Source organism: Numenius arquata, chromosome 18, assembly GCF_964106895.1.
Source record: "Numenius arquata chromosome 18, bNumArq3.hap1.1, whole genome shotgun sequence".
Taxonomy (NCBI): domain Eukaryota; kingdom Metazoa; phylum Chordata; class Aves; order Charadriiformes; family Scolopacidae; genus Numenius; species Numenius arquata.
The window spans coordinates 369,639-392,166 of NC_133593.1; the positions used below are offsets into that span (position 1 = coordinate 369,639).

The 22,528-nt window shown below is 52.1% G+C and overlaps 2 protein-coding genes across 2 annotated transcripts; one reads left to right on the plus strand and one right to left on the minus strand.

Moving 5' to 3' along the window:
* Nucleotides 1–537: 537 nt before the first annotated feature.
* Nucleotides 538–2,341, plus strand: LOC141473398 (fibrinogen-like protein 1-like protein). Its single transcript, XM_074160871.1, has 3 exons — nucleotides 538–541; nucleotides 1,154–1,241; nucleotides 1,669–2,341. Exons 1-3 carry the CDS (start codon nucleotides 538–540, stop codon nucleotides 2,339–2,341), a joined length of 765 nt encoding a protein of 254 aa, XP_074016972.1.
* Nucleotides 2,342–4,247: 1,906 nt separating this feature from the next.
* LOC141473399 (fibrinogen-like protein 1-like protein) lies at nucleotides 4,248–8,258 on the minus strand. The gene is made up of 4 exons (XM_074160872.1): nucleotides 8,255–8,258; nucleotides 6,161–6,304; nucleotides 5,060–5,341; nucleotides 4,248–4,879 (listed from the first exon to the last, which is right to left on the minus strand). Exons 1-4 carry the CDS (start codon nucleotides 8,256–8,258, stop codon nucleotides 4,248–4,250), a joined length of 1,062 nt encoding a protein of 353 aa, XP_074016973.1.
* Between the last annotated feature and the right edge of the window lie 14,270 nt (nucleotides 8,259–22,528).

The window sequence follows — 22,528 nt, forward strand, 5'->3', positions numbered from 1 at the left end:
CTCTACAGGGAAGGAGGCCAAGACAGACCCTGACCATTGCAGAAATGTCGTGACACGCTGGGAGCTGGTAACTATTGACAAACCATTGCCCATAGGTTTTACCCTCTTTGATCTCTGGATGATACAAATCTTTCCTGTGCTCTTGGTGTTCACACTCCTTCCATTCTGTTTGCCTTTCTCCTGTCCTTCAGTTCCTTTATTGCCCTGCAGCAGTTGGTAGATCCCCAGAAAGATTTAACTCCTGGGAAGGTCCAATATATTGCAGTTGATAAACACCCCACAGCTGGGAGGTTTGGAGTACTTTATTTTTCCTCACAAAAAAACCCCTTAGGGCCTCTTTGTGTAATCTTGAGCAAAGAGAAGCCACCAGATGGGCACACAATGATTAACTTTGTCCATGCAAACAGGGGAGCCACAATCCTCACATGGAGGAGGTGTGTATAGGGAGAGACCCAGGTATAAAGAGGCCAGCATGGAGTTGGGAGCAGCGGGACTGACTGCTCCGGCTCCCGGCGTCCGCTCAGCAGCACCGCAGCGATGGGTGAGTCCTCCTCCTCACAGCTCCTTTTCTGCAGCACTTGCAGCTCCGGGGGATGCAGGTAGACAACCAAGCTAAGTGCCATCAGTGAGGGACTGTAGGAGTGGGAGCTGATGGGAATGTCCAGCATCCGTCCCACTCCTCCCCTTTCCACCCAGCCATTTCTTTCTAGTTCTTTGCTGCTGCTGGGTTGTTTCCTGCATCCCTGTGAATCGTGTCCTCTGCACCTGGAGCACCAGGTTTTATACACCAAATTCAGCCGCAGGGCTTTGAACTGTTTGCTCTGAATGCCCTTAACACAGATTTAATTTTTTTTCCCATAAAAACATCCTTTTGCCTCTAGACCTGTAGAAAAAACCTAAACCACGTTTAGGAGAAACATGAGAAAATGTGATTGCAGGTTGCTGTCTGGTGCAGGGAAGGGACAAAGCCATTTCTCACCTTGCTTCACCCCTGCAGGGGCAGAGCCTGCACTGAAGCTGCAGCTCCCACCACCCCAGGAGCCCCCTGCTCCTGCCTGTGCCCCCTGGCTCTGCCTCCCCTGGTCCAAGCTCCCCAAGGGCCTGGGGTGGTGGTGCTGGGGATCCTGACAGTGATGGGCACTTTCCTCCCCAGGGCTCGAGGATGGGACACGTCAGCTCCACAGGGACCTTGTCATCCTGCCTGCTGTGGTGGGGATGCTTCTCCTCTGTGTGAGTCCAGCGTGTGTGGCCAGCTACCAGAGCGGTGAGTGGGTTGGACAGGGCTCTGAGCACCTGATCTAGATGAAGATGTCCCTGCTCATTGCAGGGGGGTTGGACCAGATGACCTTTAAAGGCCTTTTCCCACCCAAACTATTCTATGATTCTATGAGTAGAGATGCTGGGGGCACAGCTGACAAGCCGCCAGGTTTGGGTGCCAATTGCTGGGCTCCAAGGTGCTGGGTGCAAGCGTCCCGTTGCCTGCAGCCACAGAGACAGCAAATCTCCGCTTTCAAACCTACCTGCAAAGCAGGGCAATTCTTCCCTTTCACCACCAGCAGATAAGAGGTGTTCCAAATATGTTCCACTGGTTGTGGAGTACCCAGTGAGATCCAGCATCAGCAGGATCAGTAGAACAGCCCCACAATAACCTGCCAGCACATCCTCCAGTACAGGTCCCTCATGTCTTGCTTCATCTGCTGCTGCAGGGTTCCCTGCAGACTGCAGCCAGCTCTCCAGCAGCAGCCCCAGCGGGGTGTACGTCATCCAGCCGGCAGGGTCACCCCCACGGGTGGTGTGGTGTGACATGGACACCGAAGGCAAGGGCTGGACTGTTATCCAGAGAAACACTTACACCACTGAAATCACATGGAAGGAGTCCTGGACCACCTACAAGTATGGCTTCGGGAACGTGCGGGGCGATCACTGGCTGGGCACCGAGTACCTGCACCTGCTGACGCAGCAGGGCACCTACAAGGTCCGCTTCATTGTGCAGAATAAAGCCAACATCACCCATTACGCCGAGTACGACATCTTCAGTGTGGAGAACGAGGCTAGTGGGTACCCGCTGAGGCTGGGCCGGTTCCTGGGCAGCGGGGAGGACTATCTGACCAGCTATCACTCCCAGTATGGGGGCATACACGACAACATGAAGTTCAGCACGGCTGACAGGGACCAGGACCAGCACAGCGGGAACTGCGCCAACAGCTATGGGGGCTGGTGGTACGACAAGTGCCAAAACATCCTGCTCAATGGCAAGAGGTACATCTTCTGGCCAGGAATCTGCCCAAGAGGTGACTGCACATCGTCCCTCATCCTGGTGAAACCCACAGATGTGTGCTGACCGTGCCGCAGTGCCCAGCCTCCCAGGAGCCTGTGGGAGCGTCCCCGTCCCCAGCTCAGTGCCCCGCTCCCGTGCCTGCCAACAGCCCTGTGCCAGCCCCGGTGACTGTCCTGCACTGCCCGCATCTCCCGCACCGCCACCAGCTGAAACACAGTGGCTCCGGAGCAATCGCCCGGAGCCCCGGGCATGCGGGCAGCTTCGCCCAGTGCCGCGGTGCTGGCTGGCACTGGGACGCAGGCACTGTCCTGGGGAGGGAAAGACAGTGCGAGTTCCCTCCCCTGTGCGATCGGTGTATCCCTGCTTTGCTCAGGCCCTGGGCCCCACACGCCCCACAGCTCTGCTACCCATGGTGGGAGAAATCAGCTGCAATAAACCCTGGAGCCAGTCTTTGCTGCCTTGTGTCTACCTGCCACCGCAACATTGCACACACACGGGAAGAGCTGAGGCCCCGGGGCAGTGGCGCATGCTTGGGGACGCAGTGTTTGGGGAGGGGGATGGTGGGGGGCATTTTTTGCATCTCCTGTCTGAGATTCACCCTTTCCTTGCTCTGCTCCATACAACAGCAGAGAGCTGGAGCCCCATCCCCATCCTGCAGCAAGGGCTGGGAGGGGGTGGGGGGTGGGGTGTCAGAGTGCCCCTGAGGGGCGTCAGGCCACCAGGAGGGTGTTTCATTCCATGGGGGATACATTCCAGGGGTGGTCATAGAACCATAGAATAGTTTGCGTTGAAATAGTTGCGTCAAAAGGGACCATCTAGTCCAACCCCTCTGCCATGGGCAGGGACACCTTCCACTAGATCAGGTTTCTCAGAGCCCCATCCCCAGTCCCCAGGGCCCCTTGACAGCCCAGGGCTGTGTGCTGGGGGGTGATGCTTCATGACTCCAGTGGGTTGGGGAGACCCAGGGCAAACAGGGCAGCCCCACAGACCTCAGCCTGGGCTCCCTGCAGCAGGTCCAGGGGCTGTGGGGCTCCTGGTGGTGGCAGGGCATTGCATCATGGCCAGTGCTTCCCCACTCTGGAGCAGGTGACGTTGGGTGGCCAGGACCCACCAGGACACAGCTGGCCACGGGGACCCACACCTGCATTTTGGCCGGAGGCCAGGGAGCCCCTGGGGCTTGGGAGCCAGACGGTGTTCATACAACTGCCTGTGGCGACGTGCAAGTGCCTGTGGTGGGACTCTGCCGGGATAGGCACTGGGAGCACTGGGCACTATGGGAGCACGGGGGGATGCCCTGTGCACTGATATTTTCCCTGCAACCCCACAGATTTTTTGTCTTAAGAAACCTGGCACTGCCCTAGCGCAGCTGCTTGCTCTGTATTGGCCTGCACAAACACGCTGGAGATATGGAGAAGGCATTTGCAGGTTGTAGGTGTTGTTTTAGTCACAGGATTTTACCAGAGGTTTTAACAACTGCTGAACTGAGAGCCAGTGTGGGTGAAGACACCTCTCCAAGTGTAGGTGTCAAGGCCACGTCTCCAGCAAGTGGGGTTAATTCAGATTTACGAGGAAATAAGGAATCTTCCACCACCCCAGCTAATAAGGGAGTGACAGAAACCTTGAAGAGAAAGTTACTGATTATTCATACACTTAAGAATAAGGACATTTTCCCATGGTGCTCATCCAGACTTTATGTTTCTAAAGCACGTTTTATTCTCCAGAGCAGGTATGTTTCAGAAGTACAGGGTTTGCAATGTGTTAGTCTGATTATAATGCAGTTAAAATAAAAACAGCTCAAAGGGGAAGAACCCAGCAAGGGAAGCAGAGGCGCTCTGCAAAAGAGGGGAAAGAAGAATCCCTTGGGAGCCCTGGGTGTCCCCACCGCCAACCGCTCTGCTCCCCCCAGCAAAGGGGCCTGGGAGGGCACTGCTCTGGCCACATGCCGGGGCAGACAGGCAGCGACAAAGCCCTAGCAGTAGGCAGTGGGTTTGATGAGAATGGCAGAAGCTTTGCAGTTCCCGTTGCACAGGCTGCCCCACGTCATGCCCCCCTTCACATTCAGCCGTACAGAATAACACGCCGAGTACCACCACCCACCCCCATAGCTGGAGGCACAGTTCCCACTGTAAGTGTCCTGATCCCGATCTTTTGCAGAGAACTTCATGTTGTCATGGTTGGCACTGGGACTCTTTGAGGCCATGGCATCCTCCGCTGTCCCCGAGTATGTTCCCAGCCTCAGGCGGTAGCCCTGGGACTCATCTTCCACGCTGAAGAGGTTGTAGTCTGCAAACTTCATGTTGTTTGCAGCATCCCAGATGACAAACCTGACCTGGTAGACCTTCTGCCTGGAGATCTGGTGGATGTACTCAGTGCCCAGCCAGTACTCGGTGTGCACATTCCCAAAGCCGTACTTGTAGGTGCTCCAGGACTCGGCCCAGGTGATCTCCGTGCTCTGCTGGTTCCTCTGGATGACCGTCCAGCCCCCACCCGTCACATTCATTTCGCAGTACACCACGATGGGGTGCAGTCCATTGGGCTGGATGACGTAGATGCCGCTGGGGCTGCCAGCAGGGATCTCACTGCAGTCCTTGGGCCAACCTGGGGCAGGAGAGAGGATGATTTAATAAGACCCTGTGCAACAAGACAGAAGCGCATTCCATAGTCCTCCTGTGGCTGGTTCTGCAAGACAAGTCCAAGATGTTAATGAGACCTGGATTGCCTGAGCAACACAGACCATACAAAAGCCATCCTCACCTGAGCACACAACGCCTGCGTCCTCACCATGCACGCAATTGTGCTCTCCCCAAGGCCGCAGTGAGCACTGAGTGAGGAGCTTCTCCTCCCCATTGCAATTAACATCGTCCAGCCAGATAGTCCCAGATCCGCTCCCAAAAAAGGCATTGCTTGGCGCTGATACTGCCTCTCCACAGCCGAGCTGCCTACACACCACAGAGGCATCTCTCATGTCCCAGCTGTCATCACACACCGTTCCCCACTCATTGCGGTACCAAACCTCCACCCGTCCGGAGCACTGGTTGGTGCCATTCACCAGCCGGAGCTGACCTGGAACATGGGAAAGAACAGTAGAGAGGAGATTTGGAAATGGCAGGGGATGACACCAAAGACAGCTATAGCCCAGATCAGGAGGTACTTTCCAGCTCAAGAAGTGGAGTCCATGCAGTAAGATGCCTTTACACCTCTGATCATATTCCTGGCTGGGAAAGGAGCCTTTGTCTTCTGAAGTCTCCATTTCCAACTATTTTTGGGGTTTTGTTGCCCCAGAGACTTGCATGAGTTTGCTGTGTGTTGCCTCAGCCAAGTGAACATCAGCCATCCTCTCCCGCCACTACAGGAAATATGTTTCACCATCGTGGGACCCCAAGTACCGCAAGAGCAAGGCTGAGGGTGACAGAGGGAATGGTGCAGTCTGGTGAAGTACCCTCAGACAAGGGTATTTCACAGGAGAAGACCACCTTTAGTTCTTAGCCTTGGGACAAGCGAAACAGCCGGGGAAGCTGGTGGTAGGAGATCCCTTCCTTTCTTCTGCATCCTTCCCACTGACTGTCCCTACTGCCCTCCTGTGGGGCAGGGGACATGTGGGGAGGGACAGCTTTGGCTTTGGGAAGGGATCAGAGCAAACCCTCTGGACTTCTCCACACCTACACATGAGCAGAAAGGCCAGGGACTGCAAGGTTCCATGTCTGCACCCACTAGATGTTTGAGGAAGGGCAGGTGACTCACACTGGGGCGTGTATCTCTCTTGAGGGATGCTGGAGCTCTGCTGAAAGCTTGAGGGGTTGGAAGATGCCCTCCCTGATAGCCTGCTCTGGGGTGGTCCTAGCCATGTCCTGCTGGCAGAGACAGAGATCTTCATGTACCTACCGTTCACTAACATGTGCCGAGCAGACATGGTGTTATTCAAGACAGATTGATTGAAGGGGGACTGTCTTTGGATGGTCCCGGTGAGATGTGGAGCAGGCAGGGCCAACACACAGGCAAGGAGCAGGAGGGGAGTGCACTGGGAAGCTAGGGGAGGAAGGGACAAGGTGAGAGTCAAACAGAGCATTCCACTGTCAGAGTAAAACATGTAACGGGGAACCAGCTGCAGTGAGGTGAAATAGCTGCAAGTCACCCCAAACCTGCGAGGATGCCGTGGGGTTGTCTTTCTGACATGAACCTTGTAGCCAGACTCCTTGTCCCCAAGGTTTGTGCCAGAACCCAAGGTGCCCAGGAAATTTGTGAAGCAAAATCAAGCAATCACAAAAGAGTCTTTTGCAGATCAGAAGAAACTTGACCAAAGTGTTTGTCTTTAAGTACAAACTTAAGTGGAAACCTTGCGGAGTATTTGCTGCCCCTCCAGCTCACTGAACAGCTACATGGTATTCCTTCAGACTTCCCACTACACTCCGGAGAATCCCAAGAAAAAAACCAAGTTGTAATCAAAGATAATGTTATTCAACTTAATTGTAATAATAGCTATCCCAAGATTAAAATCTGAACATTCATTTAAAGGTGGCATCACAGCTGCACCTCTGGGGGTTATAGCAGTGTTGGATTGCAAAACACCTGGAAAAGACTGACTTTTCCAGTTGTGCCTCTATTTTGGACACCCCACAATGATGGATCTTTGATAGCAATTGGAAACCTACACTTTTCATACACCAGTAATTTCAATTTTACATTTTTCACATATATACACTAAGATTTATGACTCTGCTGGGCTAAAACTAATGAGCAGTGACAATCTGCTAGACTTTAACCCATCCTTTCCTCTGAACCTGTCTCTGCTCTGCCAGGATAAGGGGGTGCTCCAAGGAGATGAGTTGCTGCAATGTTTTCCTTTGTTCAACATCTTCTCTGCCCCCACTGACCCATTTGCATGGGAAAAGGTCACTCTGACCTTCCCTCTTCAGGTTTTTGCCCTCCTGCTCCTGAGAACAGCCTGGGTAGACCCTGTTTGCAGTGACCTGCCCTCGATTTGCCTGGACCCTGAGCCTTGTTGGAGCTCTCCCCGCTGCGCTGGTAACCACACGAGGTGTGGAGAGCCCCTGTCGCTCCAGCCAGCACAGTGCAGAGACTGGGTCTGCAGGATGGCCAGCAGGTCTGCACCCATCGAGTATGACCCAGCGCTGGTCTGACCCTTCTCTGCTCCCTGCTCTCTGGGACAGGGTTCCCTCTCCCCTGACCTGACCTCTCCTGAGCTTTCCTCTGCCCTGACGCTGCCTGGCAAGCTGCGCTGAGGGCAGACCCACGGACTTGCACTTCATAGAATCAAATAATGGTCTAGGTTGGAAGGGACCTCATCTCGTTTTAACCCCCCTGCCCTGGGCAGGGACACCTCCCACCAGACCAGGTTGCTCAAAGCCCCCTCCAACCTGGCCTTGAACCCCTCCAGGAATGGGGCAGCCACAGCTTCTCTGGGCAACCTGGGCCAGGCTCTCACCACCCTCACAGCAAAGAATTTCTTCCCCAGATCTCATCTCGATCTCCCCTCTTTCAGTGTCAAACCCTTCCCCCTCCTCCCATGGCTCCCCTCCCTCATCCAGAGTCCCTCCCCAGCTTTCCTGGAGTCCCTTTAGGGACTGGAAGGGGCTCTGAGGTCTCCCCGGAGCCTTCTCTTCTCCAGGCTGAACCCCCCCAACTCTCTCAGCCTGTCCTCACAGCAGAGGGGCTCCAGTCCTTGGAGCATCTCTGTGGCCTCCTCTGGCCCTGCACCAACAGATCTATGTCCTTCTGATGTTGGGGGCTCTATCCCTCTCAAATCTCCTCACTTGCCCTGGGAGAAGCAGTATAGACCTTGAGTTTGCCCCTGCTTTGTGCCCGTGCCATCTCCTGCCTCTGTGGTGAGTCCTCCATCCACAGGAGCAAATGGACAGTTCTGCCAGGGGAAAAGGCTCTCAGCATCCCCCTCCACCAGCACTGCTTTTGGGCGCCCACAGACCGGGGAACCCACCCTACCCTGCTTCCCATACTCACCCATGCTGACTCCACAGGGACACTTGGAAGTTCAGAAAGTTACTGTAGATATGCTTTGAGTCACAAGATTTATAGCTGCTCCGTGCCAGGGGAGGAGTGCAGCTGACACTGCTGCTGCTGGTCCCATCCTGTTCTCATCTCGGGGTGTGTTAATGAGCTGCTGGTAATAGGGCTGTAACCTCAATGGGCATTCCCCAGCGGCAGGGATGTTCCTCTGCTCTGATAAGAGCCCTTATCAGGACCTGAGCAAATACAGCCCAGGAGCGGCAAAGCCGAGCAGACACTTCCCATGTGTCAAGCAGAACTTTTCCTCGATATGTCACCAACAGGTGTATGGAGACATTTGCTGAGCTCCCTCCTGTGAGGGCACAACCCTGGAGACGCAGCCCCGCTCACACAGAGCTGAGCAGAGTCTGGGGTCCCTCCTGATGGATCCCTGATGAGGTGGACAGAAGCTGGATGCAGCAAACCAGCACCATGGAAGACCCTAAGGATGTCCCTGCTTTCCTCTGGAGCAAACACACTGTGTGGCTCAATAGTGGTCATAGGCACGAAGCAGAACTAAGCAATGGTGGCAACTGTCCAGCTTGTCATGTCCAGTGCTTATGTCAGGAATGGAGCTAAAGGGACTGGACAAGTTGAAATGTGAGACTATGTCTGTCTGAGTCTCAGATGAAAGCAGGTATCACTCCAGGAAGCATCTGGTGCTGGGAAAATCTCCTGCCTCTTCCAACTGGGAGTGCAGAAACTGTGGGGTCGCAGCATGTCCTCTGCACGAGGCAGCCGCGTGCCACCAGCCACCACTGTGCGAGGCCCCTGCTATCTACAGTACAACCTACAGTGACAAATGACACTTTTTGCCCAAGCCAGCTTTAGCTATGGTTGCAAAAAAATACTGCAGAAAACATTTTCCAAAGTCTCACATTTGAAAAATTACTGAATAATACCAGCAGCTGCAAAATGTCACCTACTGAGAGAGCAAGAGTTTCAGGACAGGAGGACCTTTCCCCAGCAAGGCTGAGATGGATGTGAGGGTGAAACACAAGTTGTATTGCTTGCATGGAGAAGTCCAGGTTACTCCAAGACTCTTCCAGAGTTACTCTTGGGCACTAACTTGCATCTCAACCATTGGAGCAGATTTCAGACAAAGTTAAGAAGTGAATCAAGAATAGGTGATTTTTGTCCCTACATACTATGCTTGTTACATGATGTTTCAAAAACATTTTCTCTCATAACTTATTTCTGCAGAGATGTGATGCTTGGACCATTATCCTGAGAGGGATGGGAAGTTATCCCATTCCCAGCATTTCTGTTTCATGACAAGTCCATGTAAATGCCACAACTGCAGTCCCTGAGGTGGCTGCGAAGCCATGCTGAGCTCAGAGGAGCCCTGTCTGAGAAGTCAGGGGTCTCTGACCTGCGAAGTGGGGTATCGCCGGCAGACGATGCTCTTTCAGAGCTCTGAGCAGACACCACGGACCAGACACCACGGCTGTTGATCACTGCCGGGGTGGAACCGGACTTCAACTCCCCCGCACCTCCTGACAGCGGAGCCCACCCAGACGTGGCTGAAGCGGCTCTGTGGCAGTGTGGAGCTGCCCTAATGCTGGCATTAAGCAGCCCCCAGAGCCACAGCCTCCCCGTCCCCCCCCAGGGTGCAGGCAGGGGGCAGGGGCAGCCTGGGCAGCAAGAGGGCGAGAGGCAGCTCTTGCACTGCTGGGACCCCCTTGTGTCAGTGTGCGCCTATTGAAGAGCCAGTGCACGCTGCCAGCCGGCTGTTCTCCACCAGTTTTATGGATATTTGTTCCTAAGCAGATACTTCTACCTCCCCCTCCTTACTTTTTTCTTTTCCTTATTGGCCTCTGGAGCATCTGCAAGATGGGAAGTGTTTGTCTCCCAGCTGTGAGGTGTGAGAGGTGTTTTCTTTTCCCAGAAGAAATCCCAAAGCACATCCTGAGTAAAGAAAACACTAAGATCTACGCTGTCACGTACCTGTGCACACAGATAACATTTTACTGCAATGAATGTGTCACTTTTGGTGCCTATTTCTAACATTATAAACAAGGATTAAGTTTGTGTAAAGCAAATATTAACTGCTGGCAAGATTGAATTCTAGTATCATCTGAGTACGGGCAAGAAAGAAATTCTTGTAATAGCTGATAAACTTTATCTCCACATTCACCAGGAGAAAGGGGCCTTGGGCTTCCAGCTCATTGATACAGGAACCTCTTCCTCCTTTCTGGTTTCAATGGTTTCAATGCCTGCAAGTGAACATACCAAAAAGCACCATTTATGAACATTTCGCTGCTCCCTAAACCCTAATTCAGAAGCCGGGCCCTTCCTGATGTATTTGCATTTGGTTTTGCTCCAGTGTTGGTGATCTTTCCTCTGACCATCATCCTTTCCTTCTGCCGCTTGGCCAGTTTGCTCTGCCCCGCCACTGCCAGTGCTCGTGCAGGAGCTCCGGCTCCCTCGTCCTTTCCTCCGACACTGCTGGGGAATTTAAGGCTCTTCCAGTATTTTGAGCAGTGAGAGGGTAGCCCCTGGCTGATCTGCTTCCATTTGCTTTATCCAGGCCTGTTCAAGGATTTTGCTTTCCCCTTCCCATGTCAGATCGAGCCAGTGGCTGATGTGTCCCCTTTCCCACCCTCTTTTGGGGACCCACACAAACACTGCTGAACCCCAAATAGTTCACCTGAGCAGGGACTGTCTCCGCACCGACACAAATGAGACCATCAAGGTAACAGATCACCGGTGCGGGGCAGAGCGAGCAGGAGGACACTGATGCTCTCCTGCATCCCTCCAGCAGCAGCCAGTGCCTGGGATGACATTTGCTGCCGAACAGAACAAGCTGGTAACAATCACCTGCCCTGAGAAACTGCCTCCTGGCCCCAAATCTGCATGTAGAGAGGATGGAGCAGGTGAAAAGGGTCTTCCTGACCCTTGCCAGCGACTGCTGGTGCTCTGAAGTGTGGGATCAATTAAAATCTGCCATGTACAAAGCAAACAAAAATTTCCCCGCAAAGGCCGGGATGCTCCCAGCCTTTCTTTTCCCACCCTGCATGGACTTTCTGCTTCCATGCAGAAATCCCAGAGTTGCATCTGGCCATTAAACCAGGAGGCTACTGACCTCTTCCCCTACTAAAAATCCAAGGTCACCACTAGCCCCTGCACTGTCCTTGTCCCTGTCCCATGCAGTTTAAGCCTCGTCATGTGAACAAGGCTCCTGTGGCACATCCCACCCCTCCTGATTGTGACCAGGGTGCTCTGCAGGGCAGGAAGAGGCACCCAGCAGTGATCAGGAGTGCCACGGGGAGCAATGATGACACCCACCTGGCAGAAAACCCAACTCTGCAGCCCCAGTGGCAGCTGGGGCGGGAATGGGCCGAGGGACCTTGTGCAAAGTGCTCCTGGTCTGTACTACAAGACAGAAACATGTCACGGTTGTCAAGAGGCTGAGCCCCTTCCCCATGGCTGCCTGGGGCCAGGGGACCTGCAAGACTGGCAGGACCCCTTGAGAACCGGCTACCAGAAACCAGACTTCCCAACACGCCAGAGAGCTGACCCCAGCCGTTCCCACCGCAGACAGGAGCCACATCTTGTTCCTCTGGGAACCCAGCACAGAGGTAGCTGCTCTCTCCCCTTCAGAGCATGTCTTCTGTCCCCCTGTGAGCCCAAAGGACAATGTGAGACACATAAGGTACAATATAACGATGTCACCCACCTGCAATGTCCCAATTTCCTCCTAAATGCTCTCAAGACACAATGCGATCAGTGACTGGCAGAGGAGTGAAAAGGAAAACGGATATGCACTGGATCAGCGTGTAAACTCTTCATCAAGAAAGAAATTGCTTTAAAAGGAGGGATTTAATGGCGAGCTGTCTTGCTGCCAGCTGGGATAGGGTTAATTTTTTTACTAGCAGCTGGTATAGTGCTATGTTTTGGATTTGGGATGAGAAATAGTGTTGATAGCGCACTGGTGGCTTTAGTTGTTGCTGAGGTCTCAAGGCCTTTTCTGCTCCTCACCCCACCCTGCCAGCGATGGGCTGGGGGGCACGAGGAGTTGGGACGGGCCGGGACAGCTGACCCCAGCTGACCAAAGGGACATTCCATACCATGGGACGTCACGCTCAGTATATAAAGCTGGGGAAGAAGAAGGAAAGGGGGGACGTTTGGAGTGATGGCGTTTGTCTTCCCAAGTCACCGTTGCATGTGATGAGCCCTGCTGTCCTGGGGATGGCTGAGCACCTGCCTGCCCACGGGAAGCGGTGAATTAATTCCTTGTTTGCTTTGCTTGTGTATGCGGCTTTTGCTTTACTTATTCAACTGTCTTTATCTCAACCCATGAGTTTTTTTCTCACTTTTCCAATTCTCTCCCCATCTAAACTGGGGGAGTGAGGGAGTGGTTGCGTGGTTCTGGCTGCCAGCTGGGGTTAAACCATGACGCTAGCAAACATGGACCAAGAAATATAATCCTCTGGACAGCTTCATGGCTGCTGGCAAGAGCAGACGTGTTGTGCAGTGATGCCATCTGCTGCCGCCAGCCGCCGGCGAGCTGAAACCTGGGAGCCCACTCTGCAAAGAGCCGCAGCGGGTTCGGGGATGCTGCTCTTTATTTTCCATCTTTCAAAACCTGGACTTTATTGCCACAGATGAATTGATTAGCAAGCCAAGAATAAAATTAAGTCCTTTTACAGTTGTACCTCCACCCTGTTCATTTAAACCACTGCAATGATTAAACACTTGATCTTCCCTGATGGGGAGGGAGAGTCCCTGGTCTGCCATGGGAACTCTGTGTCTGTGAAATTTCAGCCTGGGGATTGTTAGGAGCCACTTTGCAGGTAGGGCAGGTCATTGCTGATCTCATCACCACTTTGTGCACTGCACATACTGCCAGTCCTCTGAGAAAACAGGCTCAAGGAGTTCAAAGTGTGTAGACACGGATAACATGGACAGTCTTTAACAGAGATGGGTTTAAACATGGCTTTTGAAAGGTGGTATTGGCACTGTACTGAATGTGACAAGAACTGTTCAGGGGAAATTTTACGGGAATTAAGATTAAAAATGTTAGTGAAATTCTTTAATTACATCCCTTTTACACCCTTATTCATAACAGTTGTGCTGAGCTTGCTGCCGCAGGGCCATGGTGCTGCCACCAGCCTGGAAGAGCAGGAGAGGGAAACTAGGAGGTCTGAACAGTCATGGGAACTGGCTGAGGAAGAGCATCGCTCAGCTGTGTCCCCAGCACCTGCACATTGGCCGTTCTTCTCCTGCACGGGGCTGAGCCGCCTCCTGGCCCGGTCCGTGATAATCACCCTTGGAACAGCGCGCACAAGGTCACCGCGGGGAGATGGGTTCATGGGGACAAAACACAAGGACATTTGAGTTCACCAGTGTTATTAGTAAAATCCAGCTCACCAGACAAATCCTTTATATTCCAAAGCTAAGCATGGAAGAAATAAGATGATACAAATGTCTTCATATCATCCCGGGGCCAGACTCCGGAGAGGCACTTCTAACACCCTTTTACTTTCAAGCCAGTGAATTTTCATATGCACTCACAGCATGTGCAGCCCTACAGCGATACGGATGCCAGGTTTTATCAGTTCAGCAGAACATCATTTACTTTACAGTGCCACAACACTCCATTACAGCATCCTCTCCCCTCTGCCCACAGATAGGAAATATTTTGAGGTCAAGGCTACTTGTCTTATGAAATACCTTCCCAGGTGTTAGGCAGTAAAGTGCCTTTTCTTTTTACCCTGTCCTAATAATTTGGCTACAGCAAAGAGAGGGGAGAGGACCCCTTCTCAAAGAGACCCTTGGGTGCCAAAGGAAAGGTGCTGTGGTCAGGTGCAAAGGCCACCTTTGGGCGCAGAGGTGGCCACAGCTTTCTACTTCTTCTCCTCATAGGTACAAAAGAGGCCCCAGCACCTGCAGGGTGCCCCACAGCTGTGGCTGACCCCAAGGTTGGATTTCCCCTTGGCAATGCTCAGCAGATATTTCCTGGCCAGGAATTTGGGAGGGCTGGGGTTGAGCTGTTGAGCGCGGTTTGCCCGTCGCACACCTCTGCGGTGTGGCTGTCTGTGCCGTGGTGCCAGCCCCGAGCCCTTGGCTCAGGAGCTACCGAAATCTAGTACCGGGTGTGGCATTATTGGCTCCAATAGTGAAATAGCAACTGAAAAATATTTAAGTACATATATTTGTGTCTGGGATGGCCATCTATGGATGTCGCCCTCAAAACTGTACCTGAGGCACTGTGGTACCAAGGACGGTGCTGCCCCCAGGACATGCCTGTTCAGAGGGAAGGCTGCTGGCAGTCCCTCCTGTTTTAGCAAGACTGCCAAACCAAGAACATGCTCCAGGCTTGCAGGTACTGAGTAAAGCCAGAGCCTTTTGGTCCAGTTCAACAGCTCGCCGATGTTGGAAAGAAACTAGAGTCCAGCTGGGTTAATGCCCAGTTGGAACTTGAAAAGGAGGGATGACACTGGCACATCTGGAGGATGCCTTGCCATTAGCAGCAAAGAGAAAGAGCATCTGTAGGTGTCTCCATGGGATCTGCACCCATCGCAGGTGCTAGAGGCCAGGAGCCGGCAGCACTCGCTGCCACACTGGGAGAGGGTCAGCGATGCTGGTGCTGTTTGGGGACATTCCTGGCAGCCCTGTGTGAACCATGGCATGTGGTGGTGCTGGGGTTTTCCCACAGCTGGACCCCTGCAAGCTCATCATGTGAGCCCATCCCACAAGAAACCTGCCTGCCTGGCAGGGACATGGACATCACCGCACCACCAGACAGGCGGTCGCCTCCGTGGGAGTTGATTGACTGAAATCAGTCAGGGAAAACTGTGACAGAAAGTTTAGCACAGTCTCCTTGGAATATATCAAAGCAGTGTCAGTCATCTAATAGGATAAGTACCATAAGCCGTGTCGCACAGAGAGGAGCACTAATGGGATATCGCTTTATGCAGGACACAGTTTGATGTATCTGGGCCACTGCTAACTAAATCCTCCCTGAAGTCCCCTCTTTGTGGCTCTTCTGGCTCCAGGATTAATCAGCTCTCTCCTTTTCATCTGAAAGCCAGGAGGCCATCGGCTGCCTGCAGCTCTAAATGCAAAGCACTGCAGGAGCCCACATCACCCTCTGGGGAGCATCAGTGGGGACAGCACAGTAGCAGCTTCAGCTGGCCACCCACCCAGGGGCTGTGTCCTGCTTCATTTATGGTGGGTCCTGCCTGCATGATGACCAGGGAGCTGGCATTGAGCCTGGCACTGTGTCGTCCAGTGGGCACTGCGGTGCAGGGCAAGCCCTGATTATGATTCCTGACAGCTACCTGGGGTGCAGGGGAGAAGCATGTCATGACCCATATGGCCAAAGTCACATTTAGGATCATAACTCAGGCTCATCCTGACTTTGAAGAACTTGGAGCAGGGTTGACTTCTGCTAGTCCATGAATCCTCCCCAAAACAGAAAGTCTTGCTTGCAGAGAGTCACAGGGCAGGAGAAAGGAGGAGGAAAGAGACTCACAGAGAAGGACTAAAATGTCCTTCTGAAAGAAACCCACAGCAACCTCAGCTACCTGTGTCTCGGGGGATAACAGGCCAAGTGGCCCCACAAGGACCCAAATGTCATCCAACTATGCATGACTGAGGCATAAACCAGAGAAAAATCATAGAATCATAGAATAGTTAGAGTTGAAAGGGACCTTAAAGATCATCGAGTTCCAACCCCCCTGCCCTGGGCAGGGACACCTCCCACTAGAGCAGGTTGCTCAAAGCCCCATCCAACCTGGCCTTAAACACTTCCAGGGATGGGGCATCCACAACTTCCCTGGGCAACCTGTTCCAGTGCTTCACCACCCTCACAGTAAAGAATTTCCTCCTAATATCTAATCTAAATCTCCCCTCTTCCAATTTAAAACCATTACCCTTTGTCCTGTCACTACGTTTCCTGACAAAGAGTCCCTCTCCAGCTCTCCTGTAGGCTCCCTTCAGATATTGGAAGGCTGCTGTAAGGTCTCCCCGGAGCCTTCTCTTCTCCAGGCTGAACAACCCCAGCTCTCTCAGCCTGTCTTCATAGGGGAGGTGCTCCATCCCTCTGATCATCTTCGTGGCCCTCCGCTGAATCCGTTCCAACAGGTCCATGTCCTTCCTGTGTTGAGGGCTCCAAAGCTGGACACAGTACTCCAGGTGGGGTCTCACGAGCACAGAGTAGAGGGGTAGAATCACCTCCCATGACCTGCTGGCCACACTTCTCTTGATGCAGCCCAGGATGCGGTTGGCTTTCTGGGCTGCCAGTGCACCTTGCCAGCTCATGTTGAGCTTCTCATCCACCAACACCCCCAAGTCCTTCTCCTCAGGGCTGCTCTCCAGCCATTCTCCACCCAATCTGTATTTGTGCTTGGGATTGCCATGTCCCAGGTGCAGGACCCTGCACTTGGCCTGGTTGAACTTCATGTGATTTGCACGAGCCCACCTCTCAAGCCTGTCCAGGTCCCTCTGGATGGCATCCCTTCCCTCCAGCATGTCGACCATACCACCAAACTTGGTGTCGTCGGCAAACTTGCTGAGGGTGCACTCTATACCACTGTCTATGTCACCAACAAAGATGTTAAACAGCACTGGTCCCCGTACCAATCCCTGAGGAACACCACTCGTCACTGGCCGCCAATTGGACATTGAACCATTGACCACAACCCTTTGAGTGTAGCCAGTCAGCCAGTTCCTTATCCACCGAGTGGTCTGAGTGATGTAAAATGCTCCATTTTACATCAGCACACAGTTAAGCAAAGCCCTGCACAGAAACAAGCTCTGAGAGCAGCTGCAGGACTTTCCATCAGCAAAACCATTTGTGCTCCCCCTTACTCCTGTGCTTGCATTTCATTCCAGCAAACCCCTATCTCAGCAAGGTGCAACATCCATTCGCAAGACCAAGACACATGGTCCAGCAGGACTGTCTGTGGTGGCAGCAGAGCCATGGCGCTGCCACCAGCCTGGAAGAGTAGGACAGGGAAACTGGGAGGTCTCAATAGTCATGGGAACTGACTGAGGAAGAGTATTGCTCAAGGTGCAGGAACACAAGAGGAAATAGGAAAAGTGCAGATCCCCAAAACAGCCAATAGACCAGCAGGATGCCGTGCCAGGGATCCTGTGTAATTAAAGGTCCATCAAGGAAGGGAGTAAGTGACCCAAAGAAGGGCTTTGCAAGCCAGCAGGTCAACTGACTCTGAGTCAAAGAGTGTGTTTGGAAGCTGCCAGGAATGTCACTGGTGCATCATCTCCCCGGGCGCCCTCAGGCTAGACTAGCCAGGGCACAAGCCCCTGCTCTGCACTGCTTGGCCATGAGCTGGACCAGCAGCACAGCCAGTCTGGTGAGACCCACGTGTCACCTCTCCCACTGCTCGCCAGCTCCTTGCTCCTCTGAGTCACCAGCTCCTCAAACTCCCTCTCCAAACAGTACCAGACTTGTAAATCTTCTGCTTTTGTCTCTGAAGAGGGAAAATCTGAGAACATCCTCAGAGAGGCAGCTTTATCTCCTCCTTGTATTGAATTCATTTTTTCAGATAAATCCCCTTAGTTCTACCAGGGATTAACAAGAGTTGAAGGCTGTTTCAAATGAGTCCAATCACTTCTATTTCTTACATGTACATCTTTCAACTTCAAAACAGCCTGTTAGTGCTTCTTAAATGGCCTTCAGCATGAGACAGGCATCAAAGCAACAACTGGCTGATCAGGAGAGCGGGCTTCCTTCTTGTCCTAAGTTTGCAAAGGAATCACAAGACAACAAATTAATTCCCCAACTAATATGAATGTTTCATGCTGAAAGGGTTTTCTACGGCATCCAGTCTGAGGATGTTTTTGGGTGTGCCTCTGTACATACTGAGATGGCATCTGGCAGCTATGATGTAAACACACCAGTCTTCTACATTCACAAAGAAACATTTGAAAAGAAGCTCTTAGAGTTGAAAAAGTTTGAAGATCACTAAAGTTTTCCATCCTTCAGTAGAAAAGTGGCCAAGAAATAACTGATAACCTCAGTACAGTATTATATAACCATAAACATTTGCAAACTTTCAAGAATAAAGACTACAAAGCATCTACTAAAGAACAGAATTTCAATAGGGGGATTTTTAGAATTGCTTATGTGATTTTAAAGAGAAAAGGGATGAAGAGGTTTCATTTCCCAAAGGAGTTTATGGCTCTGCAACACGACTGTGACTGTCATTTTGTGGAGCGCTGAGCAGAGCATTGTGACAGCACTTTCCATTACAAAGTTCTGTTTCTACACTAAAAATAATCCTAAGAAGTTTGTTTTCTTGCTTTGAAGGCCAGGTCTTTCCCTAGCTGGTTTCTCATGCCAGGGATCTTCTCATTTGAGAAGATGCTCTTTTTGGTTGACTCTCTCTGGGTCCAGCTGTCTCCAGATTTAGAAGCTCTATTTGCAGTGTATTCGTGACCTGAAGTCTCTGCGCAGCACCACATCACTAACTCTAACACTGATGACTGTCTTTCTAGGAGAACAACAAAGGGAAGAAGGATTTTGAAGCTGCAGCCCAGGACAGGCACCTAAGAGGTGATGCACATCGGCTTGTGCCCATGGAGGTAGCATCGACTGACATGTTTGTTGTTTGTCCGTCGTTGAAATAGAACCTAGATGGCTTCAATGATGGATTTCCTCAATGGGTTCAATGTTTTGCTTAGCAAACAGATCATTGGCCATCATCCCAAGTGTAAAAGTCATTTTATGTGCCTCCTGATCTATAATGGCAAAGACAAGATTGCAGTAACCCAGAATTAGATCCCAAGTTGTTGCTGGTTATCTCCAGCAGCCTCTGTGAAGGGCTGTGCATTGAGGATGGCTCCTAGCACCTTTCCAGCAACTGTGCCCCTTGCTCAGCTCTGCTGTTCCTCCTTTGAGGAGAAAACTGTCTCACTTACAATGTCACCTCTCACCAAGGGCAAGAAAGGTGAATGAGTGTGGGATGGGAGATGGAGAGAAGATACAGCCCCTAAGCCAGGCTGAAAAGAGGATGGAGAGCCCTGGGTAGGACAAGGGTGAGTTGGGGATGTTGGTGAAGGTGAGGAAGGATGGGGACTGAGGGGAAGCATGACAGCGACTGAGGGCTGTAAGTGGGGAGCAGGGGGACAGATGGGGCTCCTGATAGGGGCAGGGGTTGGCTGTGAGGGCAAGGAAGGACGGACCCCATCACACGCTGTCTGCTTGAATGCTAAGGGCACTGCCCATGGCTCCAACTGGGAAGTGGTAGCTGATGGTTGAGCTCCTTTACAGTTGGCTTGATCCTCGTAAGGAAGCTTTCACCTGGCTGTGATTAAAGCCTTCAATTTTGGAGGAGCTGAAGCCACAAAGACCTCCCATCTCCAGGTCATCTGTGGTGACACTTCCTTGACAGCAGCACTGTCCCATTGCTGAGGTTCACACCATTAATACATACCCAGGAACACTTGTCTGCTGAGCACAGACTATCCTCATTGCTGATGGCACATCACTCCAGTTTTGATATCTCACAGAATAGGATGGGCCATCAGTCACTGCAAGGACAGTCCTCTCCTTCCTAAGAGCCACACACAGCCTAAGTACGACTTGGGTTTCCTTTCAAGCCTCAAACAGCTCTTCAGGAAATCTCTGGTGCCGTCTGGGGGCAGCATGCACACATTGTCCCAATGCAGGACTGCCATCTCCTGGGCAGCTGGTAGACTCAGTGTGCAACAGCCCCAGAAAGCCATCCCGGAATAACTCGGAGGCTGTGATGGCAGGTACTACCCATGAAGACAAACCTAACCTTTGGGTACTTCAAAAGCAGCTTCAGTAGGAGCTCCAGGACCTGTGGCCAGCGTGTGTTTAACCTGTGCACTACACAGAGCACAATTCCCACCACGGGGTAATACGGTTTGGCCCTAATGCAAAAATCAGCCGTCCATTGTGTACTGAAAGTCCCTGGAGAGGCAGCTGGGGCTGAACAGACATCCTGTGCCATCCCACGGCACCTTTGTTTCTTGCACACCCTTTCTCAGGCTAAAAAAAGAATGGGGGAAAACAGACCTTCACCAGACAGTCCTGCACTGGTGCCAGAGGGTCGCTGAGCCTCGGAGGCCTGGAGGGACACGCACATGGGCCCATACTGGCTGTAGGGGAGGTAGGGGGCTCACCCCCCATCTCTCCCCATGGCCCCCTGCCCTGCCTCTGGTGACCCACCTCCCACCCTCCCCTGACCTGCTCCCCAGGTCTGTACCTGACCCCAAAGTCCCAGCCCCCTCCTCTTTCCATTAGACTCCAGTTTTCCCTCTCCTCCCCACCACCCCCTGCAGCCCAGAGAGGCAGGCATGAGCTATGGGGAATTTCAGCCCCAAGCAGCTTAAGGTCTGACAAAATTACATGTAATGAAGCCAAGCTTTATGAAGAGGACATGCAATCCTTTGTCATTGTCTGTGAGCTGCCTGTGCTTTGGAAATAACTCCTACAGCACCTCACGGAAGTAACGGGAATCCTCAGCAGCTGCTCTTAAACCCACCACTAGATTTATGGCATTAAAATCTCTGTTCTGATAGCAGCACTAAAGAACAAGTGTGACCATAATAAAGCTTAGATATCTCAGCATTAATTTTATGGTCTATGTACGGGCGCAGACATTAGGTGAAGATGCTTACTTGGAATAGAAAAAACACAGGGGCATTGGCAGCACTTCCAGAGAATCGTTCAGGCCAGCCAGTGCTCACCCCATCCCAGGTTGCTTGGGGTGGTGGGATGGCAGCAGGAAGCTGGGGACCCTGGCACGTCCTGCCCCTGCCACACACCTGGCAGGATGGGCAGGGGCGGTTTAGGCAGCACCACGGCAGGAGGCAGGAACCACCCCAGAAATGAGGTCAAGGAAGGGCATTTGTTGGGACAAAGCCAGGCAGAGGATGCACTACGGGAGCAGTCAAGGAGGCTCTAATCGCATGGGCAAACGTGGAGGTGACTGGGCTGAGACTAAGCCACGCACAAAAGGACACCGATGTGCCTTTTTCTGTAAGAAGGACAAGCCCAAATTTAGTCCAAATGTAGAAGCCAGGTTAAAGATACGAAGTGTAGCAATGAAGCGGAGAGTGCGTCTGTATCCAGCAGCCCTATACCGACGGTCAGAGAAGCCAGCTACTCTGTGACTGCATTTCTCCTATTAAATGTCTCCTTCTCTGGAGACATTCAAAACCCATCTGGACATGTTCCTGTGCAACCCGCTCTAGGTGGACCTGTTCTAGCAGGGGGTTGGACTAGATGATCTCCAGAGGTCCCTTCCAACCCCATGTGATTCTGTGATTCTGTGATCTTGTGAAGTCGTTTCTTGCTGCACAATGTGGCACTTGCAGAGGAAAATAACATGAAATGAGCAGTTGTCTACACCCCTGGCTCTCTCCAGCACCTTGGAAGAAGCTTCCAGGGTGCAGCTGATTTCGGTTGTCAGGAAAATATCTCCTCCCCTCTCTAAGCATCGTGCTGGATCCCTGCATTGCAGCACGTGGGGAGAGAGAGGGATGCATTTGTAGCTGCATCCATTGGTAGGCACTGTTATTCTGTTAATTAACTTGATCCTTATGTTACAGTATTACCGCTATCTCCTGCCTGTTAAACAATCATTTAAAATGCTGTGGAAAATACAGGTGATTTCTGTATACCAACAAACACTACGTTCGGTCCGTTAACTGATGTGTTACAGGGGTACTCGGAGCACAAACCTCTCTGGTTCTGACATTACAAACACCTCAAACAAACAAATGCCCTGTGAACTTAAATGTTTTTATTACTCCACCAGCAGGAATGATGTCATCCTTCTTCTAATAAAGCAACCTGGTAAATACACGATAATAATTTCACTGAATTTCACTGAATTTTTTTAGAGTTGGAAGGGACCATATAGATCATCTAGTCCAACTCCAATTGGTAATTTGGTAATAATAATTGGTAATAATCTGGTAATTACATTTACAATCTGACAAATATTAAGTGCAAGATCCAGATACTCTCCTGTCTGCTACAGAACTAACTGAGTGCTGCCGTTGGCTCTGTTGCTCAGGAGTAGAGCTGGTTCCAGGTTGTATGTCCACTCATGCCAACCCCTGCCGGGCAAGTGGGTAACACGAGTGTACGTGTGCCTGGCAGACAGCACAAGGAGCAGAGGGGCAGGGGCAGGGAGAGTGACGTGGACAAGAAGTGGGCTTCAGAGCGGACCGTAGCTCCCTGGAGACAGGACAGGAACCTGAGCTTTGCCTTGGGATGGGTCT